Source organism: Anguilla rostrata, chromosome 3 (assembly GCF_018555375.3).
Source record: "Anguilla rostrata isolate EN2019 chromosome 3, ASM1855537v3, whole genome shotgun sequence".
NCBI classification, from domain to species: Eukaryota; Metazoa; Chordata; class Actinopteri; order Anguilliformes; family Anguillidae; genus Anguilla; species Anguilla rostrata.
The window spans coordinates 2,349,631-2,364,816 of record NC_057935.1 but is presented as its reverse complement, the minus strand read 5'-3'; the positions used below and the strand labels follow the sequence as shown (position 1 = coordinate 2,364,816).

General features: G+C 47.0%; 1 protein-coding gene across 1 annotated transcript; it reads right to left on the bottom strand.

Moving 5' to 3' along the window:
- Positions 1-1,282: 1,282 nt before the first annotated feature.
- Positions 1,283-12,252, bottom strand: ttc1 (tetratricopeptide repeat domain 1). Its single transcript, XM_064325209.1, has 9 exons — positions 12,219-12,252; positions 11,393-11,949; positions 10,142-10,202; positions 9,265-9,377; positions 8,496-8,532; positions 7,705-7,714; positions 7,143-7,275; positions 4,579-4,633; positions 1,283-1,772 (listed from the first exon to the last, which is right to left on the bottom strand). Exons 1-9 carry the CDS (start codon positions 12,235-12,237, stop codon positions 1,636-1,638), a joined length of 1,122 nt encoding a protein of 373 aa, XP_064181279.1. The 5' UTR covers positions 12,238-12,252; the 3' UTR covers positions 1,283-1,635.
- Positions 12,253-15,186: the final 2,934 nt, after the last annotated feature.

The following is a 15,186-nucleotide window of genomic DNA, read 5'->3' as shown; positions in this document are numbered from 1 at the left end:
ACCTCCAACACATGAAAAGTGCTTTAATGCTAATGAGCGTGTAGCCCCTACCAGTCCATTTCCCTGATGCAAGCTGTTCTTATAGCACCTCCATATCACAGCAGCCATCTTGCATCTCATTAGTCTTTTTATAAAAGATGCTGTCTAAGCACTGACACACAAACACACACACACACACAGGAGCACACAATGGCACACACACAGGCACACACGCACACACAGGCTTCCCTTGTTGGGGAGGGAGTATCACACTGGCAGATCAGCGTGACCCACAAGGGCAGGGAAGCAAGCGTCTTTGAGTTCTTGAAAAGCGCTATATAAAATAAATGTATTATTATATTAAGCAGCTGCAGAACTGTGGAAAAGCGTGGCGGTAGATCTCTCATCGCAATACTCATGGCAGTATCAGATCCCTCACAGAGACAGTAGATCCCTTATGGCAGTAGCAGATCCCTTATGGCAGTAGCAGATCCCTCACAGAGACAGTAGATCTCTCATGGTGGTAGCAGATCCCTTACAGAGACAGTAGATCTCTCATGGTGGTAGCAGATCCCTCACAGAGACAGTAGATCTCTCACAGCCTGTCCCTCCATGCCTGCCCTTCCCTCCTGCTCATACACATCACATTCCCATAAAATCAAAATACTTCTTGTCCGAGCTTGGGAAAAGGCGGTGCTCGCTGAAATCTTTTTTATTTTTTACTCAGCAGCCTGGTGACCCCCCCACCCCCACCGTGAAGCAAAATACCAGCATCAGCATCAGCTATTCTGTTTTCTGTTTTATTTGTGTTTGTATGTACACACGTGCGTGCGTGCGTGTGTGTGTGTGCATAGGTAGAGCGCTCCTCTCAGTGTGTACGTAACTGTGTGTGTGTGTGTAACACCTAATAGAGAGGTGGACAGACTATGTAAAAGCTGAAAGACAGGCAGTCTCTGAATGAGATTAAATGACATCAGCAAGCCTGAGAAGAACGACTGAGGCACATCATTTGTGTATTTCTCAATTATTCAAATAAACTCATGTTTTTCCCTGTTGGGACTAGCCACCACTTCAGCTGCTCTCTGCTACTGTTTTGTGGAAATACTCCATCGTGGGAAAATAACAAAATGTATACATTTCATTTAAACCTGCCTGTGCCAAAAACGTAAGGCTGAAGTGAAGCTTTCTCTTGCATCATTAAACCGACAGCCTTTCCTCTGCGGACGTGTGAAAGTACACTGAGGAACTCGCATGTGAAACAAACAGAAAAACAATTAAAAAAAAAAGCCAGAAGCCAAAAAAATCATGACAGTGAAACTTTAATGAAAGTTTTGATGCTTCAAATCCACTCGACTTCAAAATGTTCTTTTCTGTATTTATTTCAGCCTGTGTGACAGCAGACACTTCACCACATGATTCCGTCCCCCCGCCCCCCCACCCCACCCACGACCTCCTCAGACCACACCCACCCGCCGCCCCCCCCTCCCCCCCATAACAGCCCTCGTCTGCAGACAATGTCAGTTTCTGGATTCCATTTTGGATCCGCAGGGATGAGAGACCAGCTTCTCTGTCAGTCTTCGGCCTGGTGGGGGGGGGGGGGGGGTGCGGTCGCCAGGCGAGAGGGCGACGGCGTTGCCGCGGCGACAGAAACCTGGGCTACCTGTTGTTGTTGTTGGGGTTCTGGACGAAGTTGACGGAGTAGGACCCGCTGCTGTTGTCCTGGTTGACCTGGAAGTTTGAGGTGGAGAGGCCGAACGGTCGCAGGAACATGTTGCCCAGGTCCTTCAGCTTCCCTGAGAGGCGCAGCAAACCAGCCAATCAGAGGAGAGGGAGAGGTGAGAGGTACGACATTAAAAAAGCTCCAAGCTATCGCGCGCCAGCACTGAGCAGCTCATTCACACACTGCGTTAACACATTAGGCAGTTTACATGACCATTAATACAATGGAAGTGTTGCCTAACTGAGGCTATGGTCAGATTATTACTGTGTGTGTGAACACACTCAGTGTCAGCACTGGGGGCCAGTACACCAACGATGGCTCACTTCAGTTCTAATGACGCCACACATCAAGACACAAACACCACCAGCAAACTGCCTCATCAAACAGTGAGTATTTATAATGGCGCTGGCTTGCTTCTCAATGCCCAGCGTACTGATATTATCCAGTGGGGACGACAGGAGAGATTATACGAAGGGTCCTAGCAGGACTGGAGAGTAGAGGGCTCTCAGAGTCAGCCATGAAAAAAACCCCTGGCGAGGAAGAGGAGGAGCAGGTGTGAAGTCTCTCATCCCACCGTCAACATGTACAATGTGCAAAAAGCTGATATTAACAAGGCAATGTACTAATGGCTCAGAAGAAATCCATTCTCTCTCTCTCGTTCTCTCTCTCTCTCTCTCCCTCCCACTCACCCTCCCTCACAAACTCTCTCCTGTGCATTTTAATTCTTTATTTGAGACAGCAGCAAAACATTTGATTCATTCTAATGTCAGATGTCTCTGACCTTGCAACTGCTCCTCAACGTTAATGTCCACACGTCATAGCTTTCAAAGACAAAACTGACTAATCAGTTACACACACACACACACACACACAGTCTCAAACACAGACACACACACACACACACACACACACACACAGTCTCAAACACAGACACACACACACACACACACACAGTCTCAAACACAGACACACACACACACAGTCTCAAACACAGACACACAGACACACACACACACACACACAGTCTCAAACACAGACACACACACACAGTCTCAAACACAGACACACACACAAACAAACACACAGACAGAATGTCATGCTCTCAGAAAGCACTGCCTGTCGCTCTTGCTGTCTTGTTCTATTTTGGTGAAATCCTGAGAATATAAAACCAGGGGAACAGTATTTACACACAGCTCTGACCTGCTGTACCTCACACAGCTCTGACCTGCTGTGCCTCACACAGCTCTGGCCTGCTGTGCCTCACACAGCTCTGACCTGCTGTTCCTCACACAGCTCTGACCTGCTGTGCCTCACACAGCTCTGACCTGCGCACTGGAGCGTTAAACCACAGCCGCAGAGTCCTAACTGTGCCCTCAGCTGCAGTGTGTAAACCAGGCTGATGCAGGCACCCTTAAATCCTGGCCACGGAACGCTCTCCCTCCCATCTCAGTCTTACTCCTCACCGGGTGTGAGACATAATTAGCTTCCTCGGTGTACAATGCTGACCCCCCCCCCCCAGCTCTCTCTGCTGCAGTGAAATCAATAAGAGATGTCTCCCAGCCTCCCCCGCACCCCGCGGCTCGCTCCTAATCCGCTGTCTCGTCAAGCGCCGCCCGCCCAATTAGCCATGAGCGACCGGAGGAACAACACAGAACCCGCCCGAGCCCCCGGGTTTCAACAGGCTGCAGACAGACCCCATCACACCACCCGCACACCTGCAGCTCCACACCACCAAACACGCATCATCCACCCGCACACCTGCAGCCCCACACCACCAAACACGCATCATCCACCCGCACACCTGCAGCCCCACACCACCAAACACGCATCATCCACCCGCACACCTGCAGCTCCACACCACCAAACACGCATCACACCACCCGCACACCTGCAGCTCCACACCACCAAACATGTATCATCCACCCGCACACCTGCAGCTCCACACCACCAAACACGCATCACACCACCCGCACACCTGCAGCCCCACACCACCAAACACACCTGCAGCTCCACACCACCAAACACGCATCATCCACCCGCACACCTGCAGCCCCACACCAGCAAACACGCACCATCCACCCGCACACCTGCAGCCCCACACCAGCAAACACGTATCATCCACCCGCACACCTGCAGCCCCACACCAGCAAACACGCACCATCCACCCGCACACCTGCAGCCCCACACCAGCAAACACGCACCATCCACCCGCACACCTGCAGCCCCACACCAGCAAACACGCATCATCCACCCGCACACCTGCAGCTCCACACACTACGTTTCTGTAGTTTCTCTAGCAACTACAACTCAAACGCTGTACCATTAATGCCTCTCATTCACCCATTTACACACACACACTCACACACACACACCAACGGTGAAAGGCAGCCAACCAGCCAGTCGAGGGGAATTGGGGGTTAGGTGTCTTGTTCAAGACCCTTACACGCCCAGTCAGGGATCGAACCGGCAACACTCCAATTTACCAGAAGACCGCTTTACCCCCTGAGCTAAAGTTGTGTTATCCTGCTGCATTCTTCAGGGACACAATTACTGGTGTCTAAGCTGCCATGTAGAAAATGTACTGGGGTCATCTACAAAGCTGGCGCAAAACGTAAACAAAAAAATAAAATAAATAAATGTCACAAAACCAGCAGCCATCTCCCTCTGGGGCACCTCTGGCTTCTCGGACCATGAGTGTGTGTGTGTCTGTGTGTGTGTGTGTGTGTGTGTGTGCACGAGTGTGTGCATGTGTGTGTGCGTGCGCATGTACGCGATTTATTATTCCCTATTAAAGCCCCACAAGCACAAGGCCGCTCATGTGAAAACAGGAAATAAAGAGAAATAACAACAACAAGGACATAAGAAAACATGACACATACCCAGCATCTCCTCCTTCAGCTTCTCATTCCGCTCCTGGATCTGCCTGGGCAGGCGCTGTGGTGGGGGTGGGGGGGGTTCAGAATAAATCAGATTCAGGACTGCAAAACGAAAAGTCGCCAAACAGTTACATAACATGGTGCAAAAAAAACCCCAAAAACAATGTTTAAACGTTTAGAAGTCGCAGCCATAAATCGGATGTGCTGAACTGCGAGACATATTGACCCTTTAAGGTGTGAGGTCACAAATATACGAATAGAACGTTCTTAACTGAACATTCTAATAATGCTGATGATGTCACAATCGCTGCTGGTAAATTAAAGCAACGGAGTTCTAGAACACTGAGAGGACGGGAGGACGGCTTTCACAGAGCGAGCGCAAGCCTGAACGGGGCCTCCCACGTGCCTCCCTCCTCCCCTCTGGGTCAACCAGACTGGGTCAACACGACCCGACCCAACCAGCCGCCCCCGCCAAATTCGCTCAAAGTATCGAGGTCGCATCACCCTCTCCCGCCTTTCTTTCTTTTTTTCCTTCCTTTTTGTGAAAAGAAAATGAAAAGGACTGGGTTATGCAGCTCTGGGGTTGTCTTGACAACGTCGGCATCCTGGCTCTTCTGAGCATCCTGCCACGTGCACCTGGACTCAGAAACACTCCTCTTCTACACTACACAAAAACACTCCTCTTCTACACTACACAAAAACACTCCTCTTCTACACTACACAAAAACACCACAGAGGGGAGAGACTGTTTTTAATCAAATGGGTTACAGGACGGTTCAGAAGCACTGCAGTGTAAGCATGGCCTCTGGGCTCCTGACACAGATATATAAGAATTAAAAAAAAAAAAAGTTCCAGTCCTCGTGACCCCGTTCCCTGCTGCGGTTCCCGCTCGTTTCTCTGGCTTGGTGCTTCAGTCGGCTCTGCAGCGAGGCAGAACAGCCATCTCTCATCTCCTCCTGTACCTCTGTAAGCTTATGCTGCCTGCTACACCATCTCAACAGGGCTTCAGCTTCAAATCACTTTAAAGAGCGTCACAAAACTCTAAACTCCGGGCGAAGGTGTAAGTATATCCTAAATATCAGCGACAGCAGTGTGGCAGAGACAGTAGCGGGTATTTAACCAGCATCACAGGAACCGGGCTGTAAAGGTGCCGCTGGAACACCTGAACGCAGGTGGAGAGCCTGAACAGAGACGGGTGGGCTGAGGGGACAGGAGGTCTAGGGGACGGAAAACACCCTGTGGGTTCCTGTTCTCGCGTTTCGACGTCGTCTGGCACTCTCGACATTCGGTGAGGTTCCAGGAGTGCCTGAGAGCAACAGCGCTTTCTATTTTCTAACTCCAGTTAGAGACAGAGGAGAAGGAAATGCCATGGAAACACAATGTCCCAACCACCCCCCCCCCGCACCCCGCCCCCCCGCCCCGCGCGTACTCCCCGCTAACAGCGGCTCCTTGTTCCTGTTCTCTGGGTGTGCGACAGGACAGGAACACTCTGTGTCTGCTTACGAGAGCGGCCCACGCACAAGCACACTCCAGCCCTTCTGAGGACACAGCGCCGTTTCCACGGCGCCGGGGAGAGCGGCAGCAGCGGCGGAGGCTCGGACCGAGCCGCGTCTCCCGGGGCCCGCGGTCCAAGCCCAAACGCAGCCCTTACGCTGCCGTAGCAACCGCGCATTCAGGCGTCTGCGGTACTCCTGCACGGCCATCGACGTGTCTGTCCACGGAGGCGTCGAGAGCTAGCGAGTTAGACAAGCCTCGCTTGCTTTCATTTGCAGAAAGATATTCTAAATCTCCTGCCAATGAGTTTTGAATCAATTCTAAGGAATTTAATTTTTGAACGTTTGAATTTCTGGCTTTTCTTTTGTTTTCTTTTCTTTGTTTAAACGGCGAGACACCAGCGTCTCCTCTCATAGTGATTGGGTAATTACCTGGAAGTTTGAAGATTCAATATTAAACAAGCCAATGGCAAACACCATTTCGGTCTAAAAAGAGCCAATGATTCATTGTAATCAAATCTGTCAAACTCCACACAGAGACATCAGACTAATACATTATCATTATGTAATGAAAAATCCTGGTGTAGTTGGAAAACAAAGTCAGACTCTTTCTTCTGAAAGATATTTTAAATGAGCATAATTACAGATACAATGGTAGGTAGTCTTCGCCACAATTTAAGAATAAAGTTGAATAAAATACAACTTTGTCTGAATGATCTGAAGAAAAAAAACATAAAAAACTCAATGTGCCTGCATCAGAAGGCCTGGTGTGTGTTTTAATTGTACCTCGTTTACTGTGTAAGGAGTGTTTATCTGTCCGTGCGTCCAGGGGTGTGTGTGTGTGTGTGTGTAAGTGTGTGTGTGTGTGTGTGTGTGTGTGTGTGTGTGTTTTGTGTGTGTAGTGTGGTGTGTACGTGTCGTGCTCGTGTGTGGTGTGTGTGCTGTGTGTGTGTGTGTGTGTGTGTATGTGTCGTGTCGTCGTGTGTGTGTGTGTGTGTGTGTGTGTGTGCTTGTGTGGATGTGTGGTGGTGTGTGTGTGTGTGTGTTGTTACTCCGCTTGAGGTCGGGGCTCACCATGCAGGCCTCCCTGGCCTGGTGAGCCGTCCTTCTAAAAAGCTTTAGTCCTCCCGAGCTGGTCCAGCTTGTCTCTTCCAGTAGGCTCCGCCTCCTCAGGATGGCGCGGACGTAGTCGGGGTTCAGCTCGACGCTGGGGAGAACGTGTCAGTCTCCAATTTAAACCTTTGGTGGGCAGAGTGCTCTATGACCATAGTGCTCCTGATGTACTCTACGGTAACGGAAGCAATGCCCCGAGTTTAGCAACCATTTAACCTTTAAGATGCAAGTTAACTTAACTGAACATTCCAATGCTGATGTCACAATCCTAGGTAACTGAGCAATGAGTCTAAAACCCGCTTAAATTTGAAAATCGAATGATGGAAAAAGACCTGCTCTTCAAGGTAATCGGGACAACTGAAGTGGGTGCGGCGTGCCACCACCTAACACGAAATTCAGAGAGGAGCCGGTATGACTGAGGTGATGATGCAGCTGTCCCGTTCTCCTCTAATTATCTCTGCATTCAACCAGGGTAGTCTTGTGAGAATCACTTCGCTCCCACAGTGACAGACTGGGTAGATACGTTAGGTACACTGTGCAGAAAATCACACGTGAGGGGATAATTAGACAGCCAGGGAGAACTGGACAGAAAATTTGACGAGGACACCGGGATTAACAATCTATCCTCACACAAGTGCCACGAAATTTGCCATGACCACAGTAGTCCCCAGACCCACAATTAAGTTCTCGTCCAGAAGAAAGGGTCTTGTACACACAAGACTGGCCCTGTCTCAGCGACAGGCTGCTGGGTATTAACCTGCAGCTCAAACTGTTTTATTCATCCGTGCCTTCAGAGGAAATACAGCATTAGATTATATTTGACCTGACAGGCCAGCAAAAGATAGCATCAACATTCCGGCTAGGGTTGCCAGATTTAGAATGAGTCAAAACCAGACAACATGCACGCACAGCTGGAAGCTTAATCGGGAATGAGACGATGATTGGCTGTCAGAACCAAAAGTGGACTTGGCGGGGGGGAGGATGATGCCCTGACAGGACCGGACAAATGGGAATGCTGCTAATGATCGAAGAACCAGACATTCTAGTCAAAAATGGGGAATCTGGCAACCCTAATTCCAATCTGAACACAGCACACATAATGGGAAGGGCCTCGCATATAAGTACAACTGGGCAGCACAAAATATAGCCTCTCTGCTAAGCTCTGTGGTAGAAAAGAAACACAAATCTCCTCTAAAATCTTATCCAATAAAAGTTTATCATTGTCAGAATAATCAAAAACAATAAAGCGCCTTCTATTCCGTTATGAACACGGTATAAAAAGGAGCAGCACAGACTTGGCATTTTCCCTCTCACCTTTGGTGCAGTCGGCGATGGCTTTCTCCTTCTGATCCTGAAAGGAGAGAGAGAGAGCAGACTGCTGTTGAGGTTATTCCTCGCACGCCCACCCGAAAAGCGCGGTGACGGTGAGATGAGACGGTGGTGGCATTTAGGTGAGAAATACGTTTTGTGTGAATCGTGACTTCAGAAAAGCTGGGACAGGATTAGTGCAGAGCCCTTAAAATTAAACCAGTGACAGGTCAGAAGGTTTATGGAACTATTTAAGCTATTACGCGCTAGAAGCCACTGAAGGGAAGAATTGTGCCATTTTGCATTCTGTGAAAAATCCCAACACAAAAAACGAAACACAAAACAGAGCTTTGTGTTGAACTGAATTTAGCAAAATTAGCATCATTTAAAATCAAACATGACCCCTGGATATTCATGTATCATACGGGGCAACTAGATGACCTGGGGGGCGGGGGGTGGAAGGAGGGTGTCGAGAAATGCTACGGTACTTTTGTCGGGACAAATGCTCATAATTCAGGATTTTACTGATTTACTGGGACACCCAGTCCCCCTAATCAAAGTACTAGTGGGTATCTTCAGAAGGGTACTGCCTTGCAGAATGCATGCGTGGCTAACATACTGCAGCGTGTGTGTGTGTGTGTGTGTGTGTGTGTGCGTGTGTGTGTGTGTGTGTGTGTGCGTGTGTGTGTGTGTGTGTGTGTGTGTGTGTGTGTGTGTGTAACTGGATAAGGGGACGACTCGGGTGTTGGGGATGAGGGCAGGGCACAGTGTGTACCAGGTGGACCCGTGCTGCCGCGCGATTGGAGAACAGGATGGACCTCTCCTTGCTGTAGCACACAGGACACACCCCCAAGGCTGCAGTGTAAGATGCCTCAGCTTCTGTGTGCTCTGCAGAAAAAGATGGGGGGGGGGGGGAGAGACAGAGAGAGAGAGGTCAATACTGCATGCACACACACAGAACACAGACACACGCACACACCCAAGCAGGGCTGTTTATAAGGGCTGGGGTTAGGTTGCAAGGTATCTGGATGTACTGATTTTTGTTCAGGAAAAGGTTTTTAGACATCAGGTCTTCAGCTGTCACAATTCTGCAGTCTAATTCATTCCACAAACACAACTGCATTCACGCTGAATTTCAACGTGTCTCTGTCCAATAACACGCATGCCAATCACAGCCAATCGCAGGCTCTTATCTCGTTCTGAATCTAACAAGAGCAGCAGGGGAGACACACAGTGGACTTCCACTGAACTGCAGGACAAAAAGCAGTCGCTAAAAACAGTCAAACTATGGCCTATTCACCCCAAAGTGACAGACAATAACTACTAAACTTCACACAGGTATGCCAATCTAACGACTCCTAAAGAACAAAATCAATATCTGAATCCAGAGACTGCTCGCAAGAAAATGTCAAACCACAGCACACAGCTGTTATTAGATAATGGCCGTGCACAGTAAGGTGTTAAATACATGCACTGCTGCACATTAAAATGGTAGGATTCTGGCTGCGTTTCCTGCCTTATAATAGGGTATCATTAATACAGTCAGATGTTAGCATATAGGATGACGGTCAGGCTACACAAACAAAGCTCCCTGTCCCCCCCCATTCGTCCTCAGTGTGTAGGGGGGGGGGGGGTCAGGGGAGAGACCAAACCTCCTTTCTTGAACTGTCCGTTCCCTGCCTCCTTCAGCAGCAAGCTCTCCTGCCTCCGACTCTGAAAGACAGAACCAATCGAGTGACGCTCAGCTGCTCATCCTCTACATCACAGGCATTTAGCAGACGCTCTTATCCACCGCGACTCACACATCTTACACAGCATTTACACTGCATCCATTCATACAGCTGGATATATACTGAAGCAGTGCAGGTTAAGTACCTCACTCAAGGGCACAGTGGCAGTGTCCTACCCGGGAATCGAACCTGTGACCTTCAGGTTACAAGGCCAGCTCCTTACTACACTGCCACCCACGATAGATGCAGAGAATAATACGTGAAAAAGAAACTTTACGGACTGTGGCCGGACAGACGTTTCACAATGTTTTACGATCTAATGGGAGACGGTAACTCATAGATCAGCACTTACGGGGGCCACCACAGCCAGAATAAGAATGCAGATGATTAAATTAAAATAAGGTTAATATGCTAATCGTAGGAAATTAAATGCACAAGTTAATTAATGCATTAACACTGGGAGGCCTAAATACACATTAAATAATACTATATACATGCATGAATGTATATATTTTATTTTTCTGCATATAGTTAAATTGGCTGGAGGTTAAATTATATTTTTCCCCAAAAAAAGTAAAAATACAGTGAGTGTGTAACCAAGCCAAGCAGCCCTGAATTCATTACTGGTTTCCTTGGTTACTCCTAATCACGACCCCTCTCAGCCAGTCCCTGAGTAATAACTTTTTTTATAGCATTTCAAGCACTCATTAAGCTGCAGAAAAATTATGTAGGCCTATATTTACTTTTTTCAAAGGTATCAACAGAAAAATAAAAACTTTTCTTTTTGATTATGCTGTTCCTAGCGCACGCTAGAGGTCTGACACTGCTTGCCTGCTCTGTATGAATAAACACTTCAGATTCACTTCAGATCTGCAGACACACTAAACACTTCAGATTCACTTCAGATCTGCAGACCACTAATTGGTCACACCTCTGACTGGTTAAATTGTACACAGAATTGGGATGGTAGGTATGTGGCTTGGTGTCAATTACCCAATTTAGCTTGGTGTCAATTTAGCATTCCAAATTAGCAAGTCAAGAGTATTTATTTTTTATTTATGTTTAAATTTATTTATTTTTTTAAATTATGCTTTTGATTGCTCAGAGCCTTTAACATACAGAGTGAGAGAACGGTTCGATGCAAAAAGCTGACAATAAAGAAAGAAAAAAAACCTCTTTCTCCTCCTCAGACAAGTCTTTCTCCAGCTCCCGCAGGTACTCCTCATCAAACTCGACCGGCGCCTCCTCCTTCAGCTCAGAATCGCTATCGTCTTTCCCGTGTTCTGCGAGATCCTCCTCTCCCTCCTCTCTGAACTCCGCCCGGCTCTCCTCTCCTCCTCCTCCAGCGTTCTGTTCTCCGCACTCCGTCCATTCCTCCCCCTGGACCCCACAGGCCACGCCCAGGTCCTCCCATTCCTCTCCCTCACTTCCTCCCTCCTCCCTCTCTCCATCTTCTGGGCCGTCCCTCCCGTCCCCGTGTCCCCGCTCCCCCTCCCCCTCGTCTCCTCCTGGGCCTCCTCTGTGCGATGCAGACTCCTCCTCCAGCACCTCCGGGCAGTCAAAGAAACTGTCCTCGTCCTGTTCCGGGGCGTCAGGGGGGGTGGCGGCATGGCCGTCCGCCCCCCCGTCGGGACCCCCGCGCTGTTCCGAGAGGGACAGGGAGCTCAGGACTTCCGAAAAGGTCTCCTCCTTCATGCCAGGCTCCATCGCCAAAAAAAACCTCCCGGCACCTGGAGGGAAAACACGTCATCAGACAGGCCGCCCAACCCTGAAACCCCGCCACTTTACAGGGAAATGTCCGTATAGCGCGTTATCCAATATTCAAACCAAATGCACACCTAACAGCATTTTATTTCCCAGCCGTTTCACAGCTAGTGAGGAGCTAAGCCGAGAGTTCTGAATCAAAACAATCAGAACGATTTTTGCTCACTGCACTGAACGCTTTCTGTAGCACCCTTCACACACGGGACAGCAATCAAAACGGAACACTGCAACTTACAGCACACGTGAAAACCCATTTTTGTTTCATACACCTTGACAATATTATTAAAACTGACTCGTAATCATTGTTTCCTGTGAAGCAGAAAACTAGCAGGCCCTCTGTAGCTATATAGACGGACCGCAGCACACCACCAGCAACTGTCAGACGGAGCTGAACACTGGATAACCAGAACATTGGGCATATCATCAACCTTTATCGCATAAAAAACGCGACTGAAAAGAGCAGACATGACATATAAAGCGTTAACTTGTATATCCTAATCTAAAACAAAGTAATAACATAAACAAATACACTTAAACGATAGCTACCTAGTATGCCTCTAAAAAGCAATCAGCTTTGCCTTTACGACATCTTAAACATCACTTCAATTTTGAAGATTGCAGACTGTGGCGTTTATTTAGGCTGATCAAAAAATGTTTACCAGACGAAACAGCTAGCTAGCTAGCTATCTCACAACTAAGTAGCTAGCAAGCTAAGGTACAAACAAAGGCCCGTCGACGGTGCTTCTGTTGATCGGTTAGGCAATCAATTGTAATAGTCACTAGTAATAAACTTTGAACTTTTTTTTACTAGTTATCTGTATTAAACTGTCCCTATCTCACAATTTACATCGAGCTAAACATCCATGTCGTTGTTTGTTTCAAGCTACTAATGTAGCTAGCTGCATAAGGTACGCTAGTACTTGGCTAGCTAAAGTTCCAACTGCAACTAGCTAACTAGTTCAGCTCATTAGGTTGCGTACGTTTACTCAAGAACTTCACAAGTTATATCTCATTATGACCGGAATCTTAGTACATAAATAGAAATTATGAATCCTGATAATGTTGTTATTGCACAACTAAGCTGGTTCTGTTTCTGTGGTGTTGGTGCGCAGCCAAGTAAGAGGGACATGTTTTGCTCACTAGTACCACATATTTGGCTACATGACGCAGTAACATGGGAATCCGTTTGCGTATGGATGACAGTATTTCTGGTGAAAATATCATAGCTACGTAGCTAGAAAGGTAAATCAGAAACCACGAAAATATAAAAACATAACTGGGACTTGCTCAATCATTCCTACCTGGGAGAAACGCGTCCTGTCTTGAAATAAACTTCCGTCTTCCTTTGACGAATCAAAATTCAGACAAGAGAATTCTGGGATATGTAGTGGTGTGAACTCTTTGTAAGAAAACATAGCAAAATATCTCAAATGTTCTATAAGTATATATTCCTCATGATGTGATTCGTGGACAGTTTAATGAACCCACGACTGATTATTTTTAAAAGAAAGAATCTTTTGAATCTAAACTTTGTAACTTTGCATTCAGCAACCGCACTTGCTGAATGGGTACATGTGGAGAGAGAGAGAGTGCTTTGGAAACAGGAGCAGCATGCATTTTAAACACTTCTTTGTGTGGCCACAAGGTGGCACAAAAGGAAGTATTTTAAACACATCGTTATTTCATACTGAAAAGTGCAGCTACTAAAGACATCTTTTTTAGTAAGGACTTACACAGACACGTAGGACTAAGCTACAGTCACCAAACAGGGCACCACGAGGCTGACATCAATATCGGGTGTGACTTAATTGCCTGCCCCTTTGCAACAATTAGTTCCATTTAATTTCTTTTTCATTTAATGTCTTCACTGAATAAACTCAGATTCAGCAGCTGGTGCATCCATCATTTTGCAAACATACATCCAGCGCATGGCTTTTATATAATTGATCTAATTTGATATTTGGATATACAATCAACAAAGCTTACAGATGGTGCACTCATAAATAATGACATATTTGCAAATATTCAGTTATCAAAGATCTTAACATCTTAATGTATTACAGGACCAGAGCACAAAGGATTTCTCTCAAATTCAGAAAACTGTTGTTTTCCATTAAATGACATTATTTGATCACACTATTGTATTTGCCTTTTAAAAATTATGCTGGAATTTCATGTGAACCATTTTAAACGAGTTTTGTTGAAGACTGACCGTTGAGAGAGGCGGAGAAAATGAAAATCCGGTCTTTCGCGGGTTTGGCCCGTTTGATGTCGCGTGGTCTGTAGCCGTGTTTGATCTGCGGTCGAAGACGCACGCGGCACTCAGCGGAGGCGATGCCGGTGGAAAATTGCAGCTCAATCCTTCAGAGCTGGTTACAGGCTTGCGTATGGTACGTAGCAATGAAATTAGGCCAGATTGGAAAAATGACCAGTTTGAAGTTACTCCTCCAAAAATTAAATCAGATCTCCATTCTGGACATAAATACAAACATATAACATACAGTACATATGATGAGGAATGTAGGTCATTTGAACAGTGATATCATTACATTGCATGAGTCACTAGATTTATGTTTGTATTTTCATTGACAAGACGTGCAATTTTAAAGTCCTAGAACTAGGCCCATCTTACTGCATGCAGTGACCATATAACTTATTCTCCAGAAAAATAAAAACACTTGGTTTTTCAAAGTTCCATTAATTGTTATAGCTATTGGGTCACCCTCAGCTCTTTAACCCTTTAAGGTGTAAGATCACAAATATGTGATCAGATTGTTAAGCGAACATTGAAACGCTGATGTAACAATCACTAATGGTAACCCAGTGGTAATGCTGATGGGGTTTTAGAACACTGACTTAGAATTAAAAAAAAACATTTTTAAGAAACCTACTCTTCAAAGGGTTAAGGTGTGACATTACAAATATGTGATTAGAATGTTCTTGACTTGTCATTCTAATACAATGCAACAATCACTGAAAGCAATGGTGAAAGCAAGTGTGTGCGTGAGTGTGTGCGTGCGTGTGTGTGCATGCGTGCGTGTGTGTGAGTGCATGTGTGCGTGCATGTGTGTGTGTGTGTGTGTGTGTGTATGTGTGTGTGTGTGTATGTGTGTGCATGTGTGCCTGTGTGCCTGTGTGTGAGTGCATGTGCGCGCATGTGTGTGTGTGTGTGTGTGTGTGTGTGAAGCCCTTACTCCTCGTCC

Coding starts and splice junctions, on each gene's coding strand:
- ttc1 (XM_064325209.1), bottom strand. Junction 10,203..11,392: donor TGTCTGAGGAGGAGAAAGAG/GTTTTTTTTCTT, acceptor TCTGTCTTTCAG/AGTCGGAGGCAGGAGAGCTT. Junction 9,378..10,141: donor CGGACAGTTCAAGAAAGGAG/GTTTGGTCTCTC, acceptor CTTTTTCTGCAG/AGCACACAGAAGCTGAGGCA.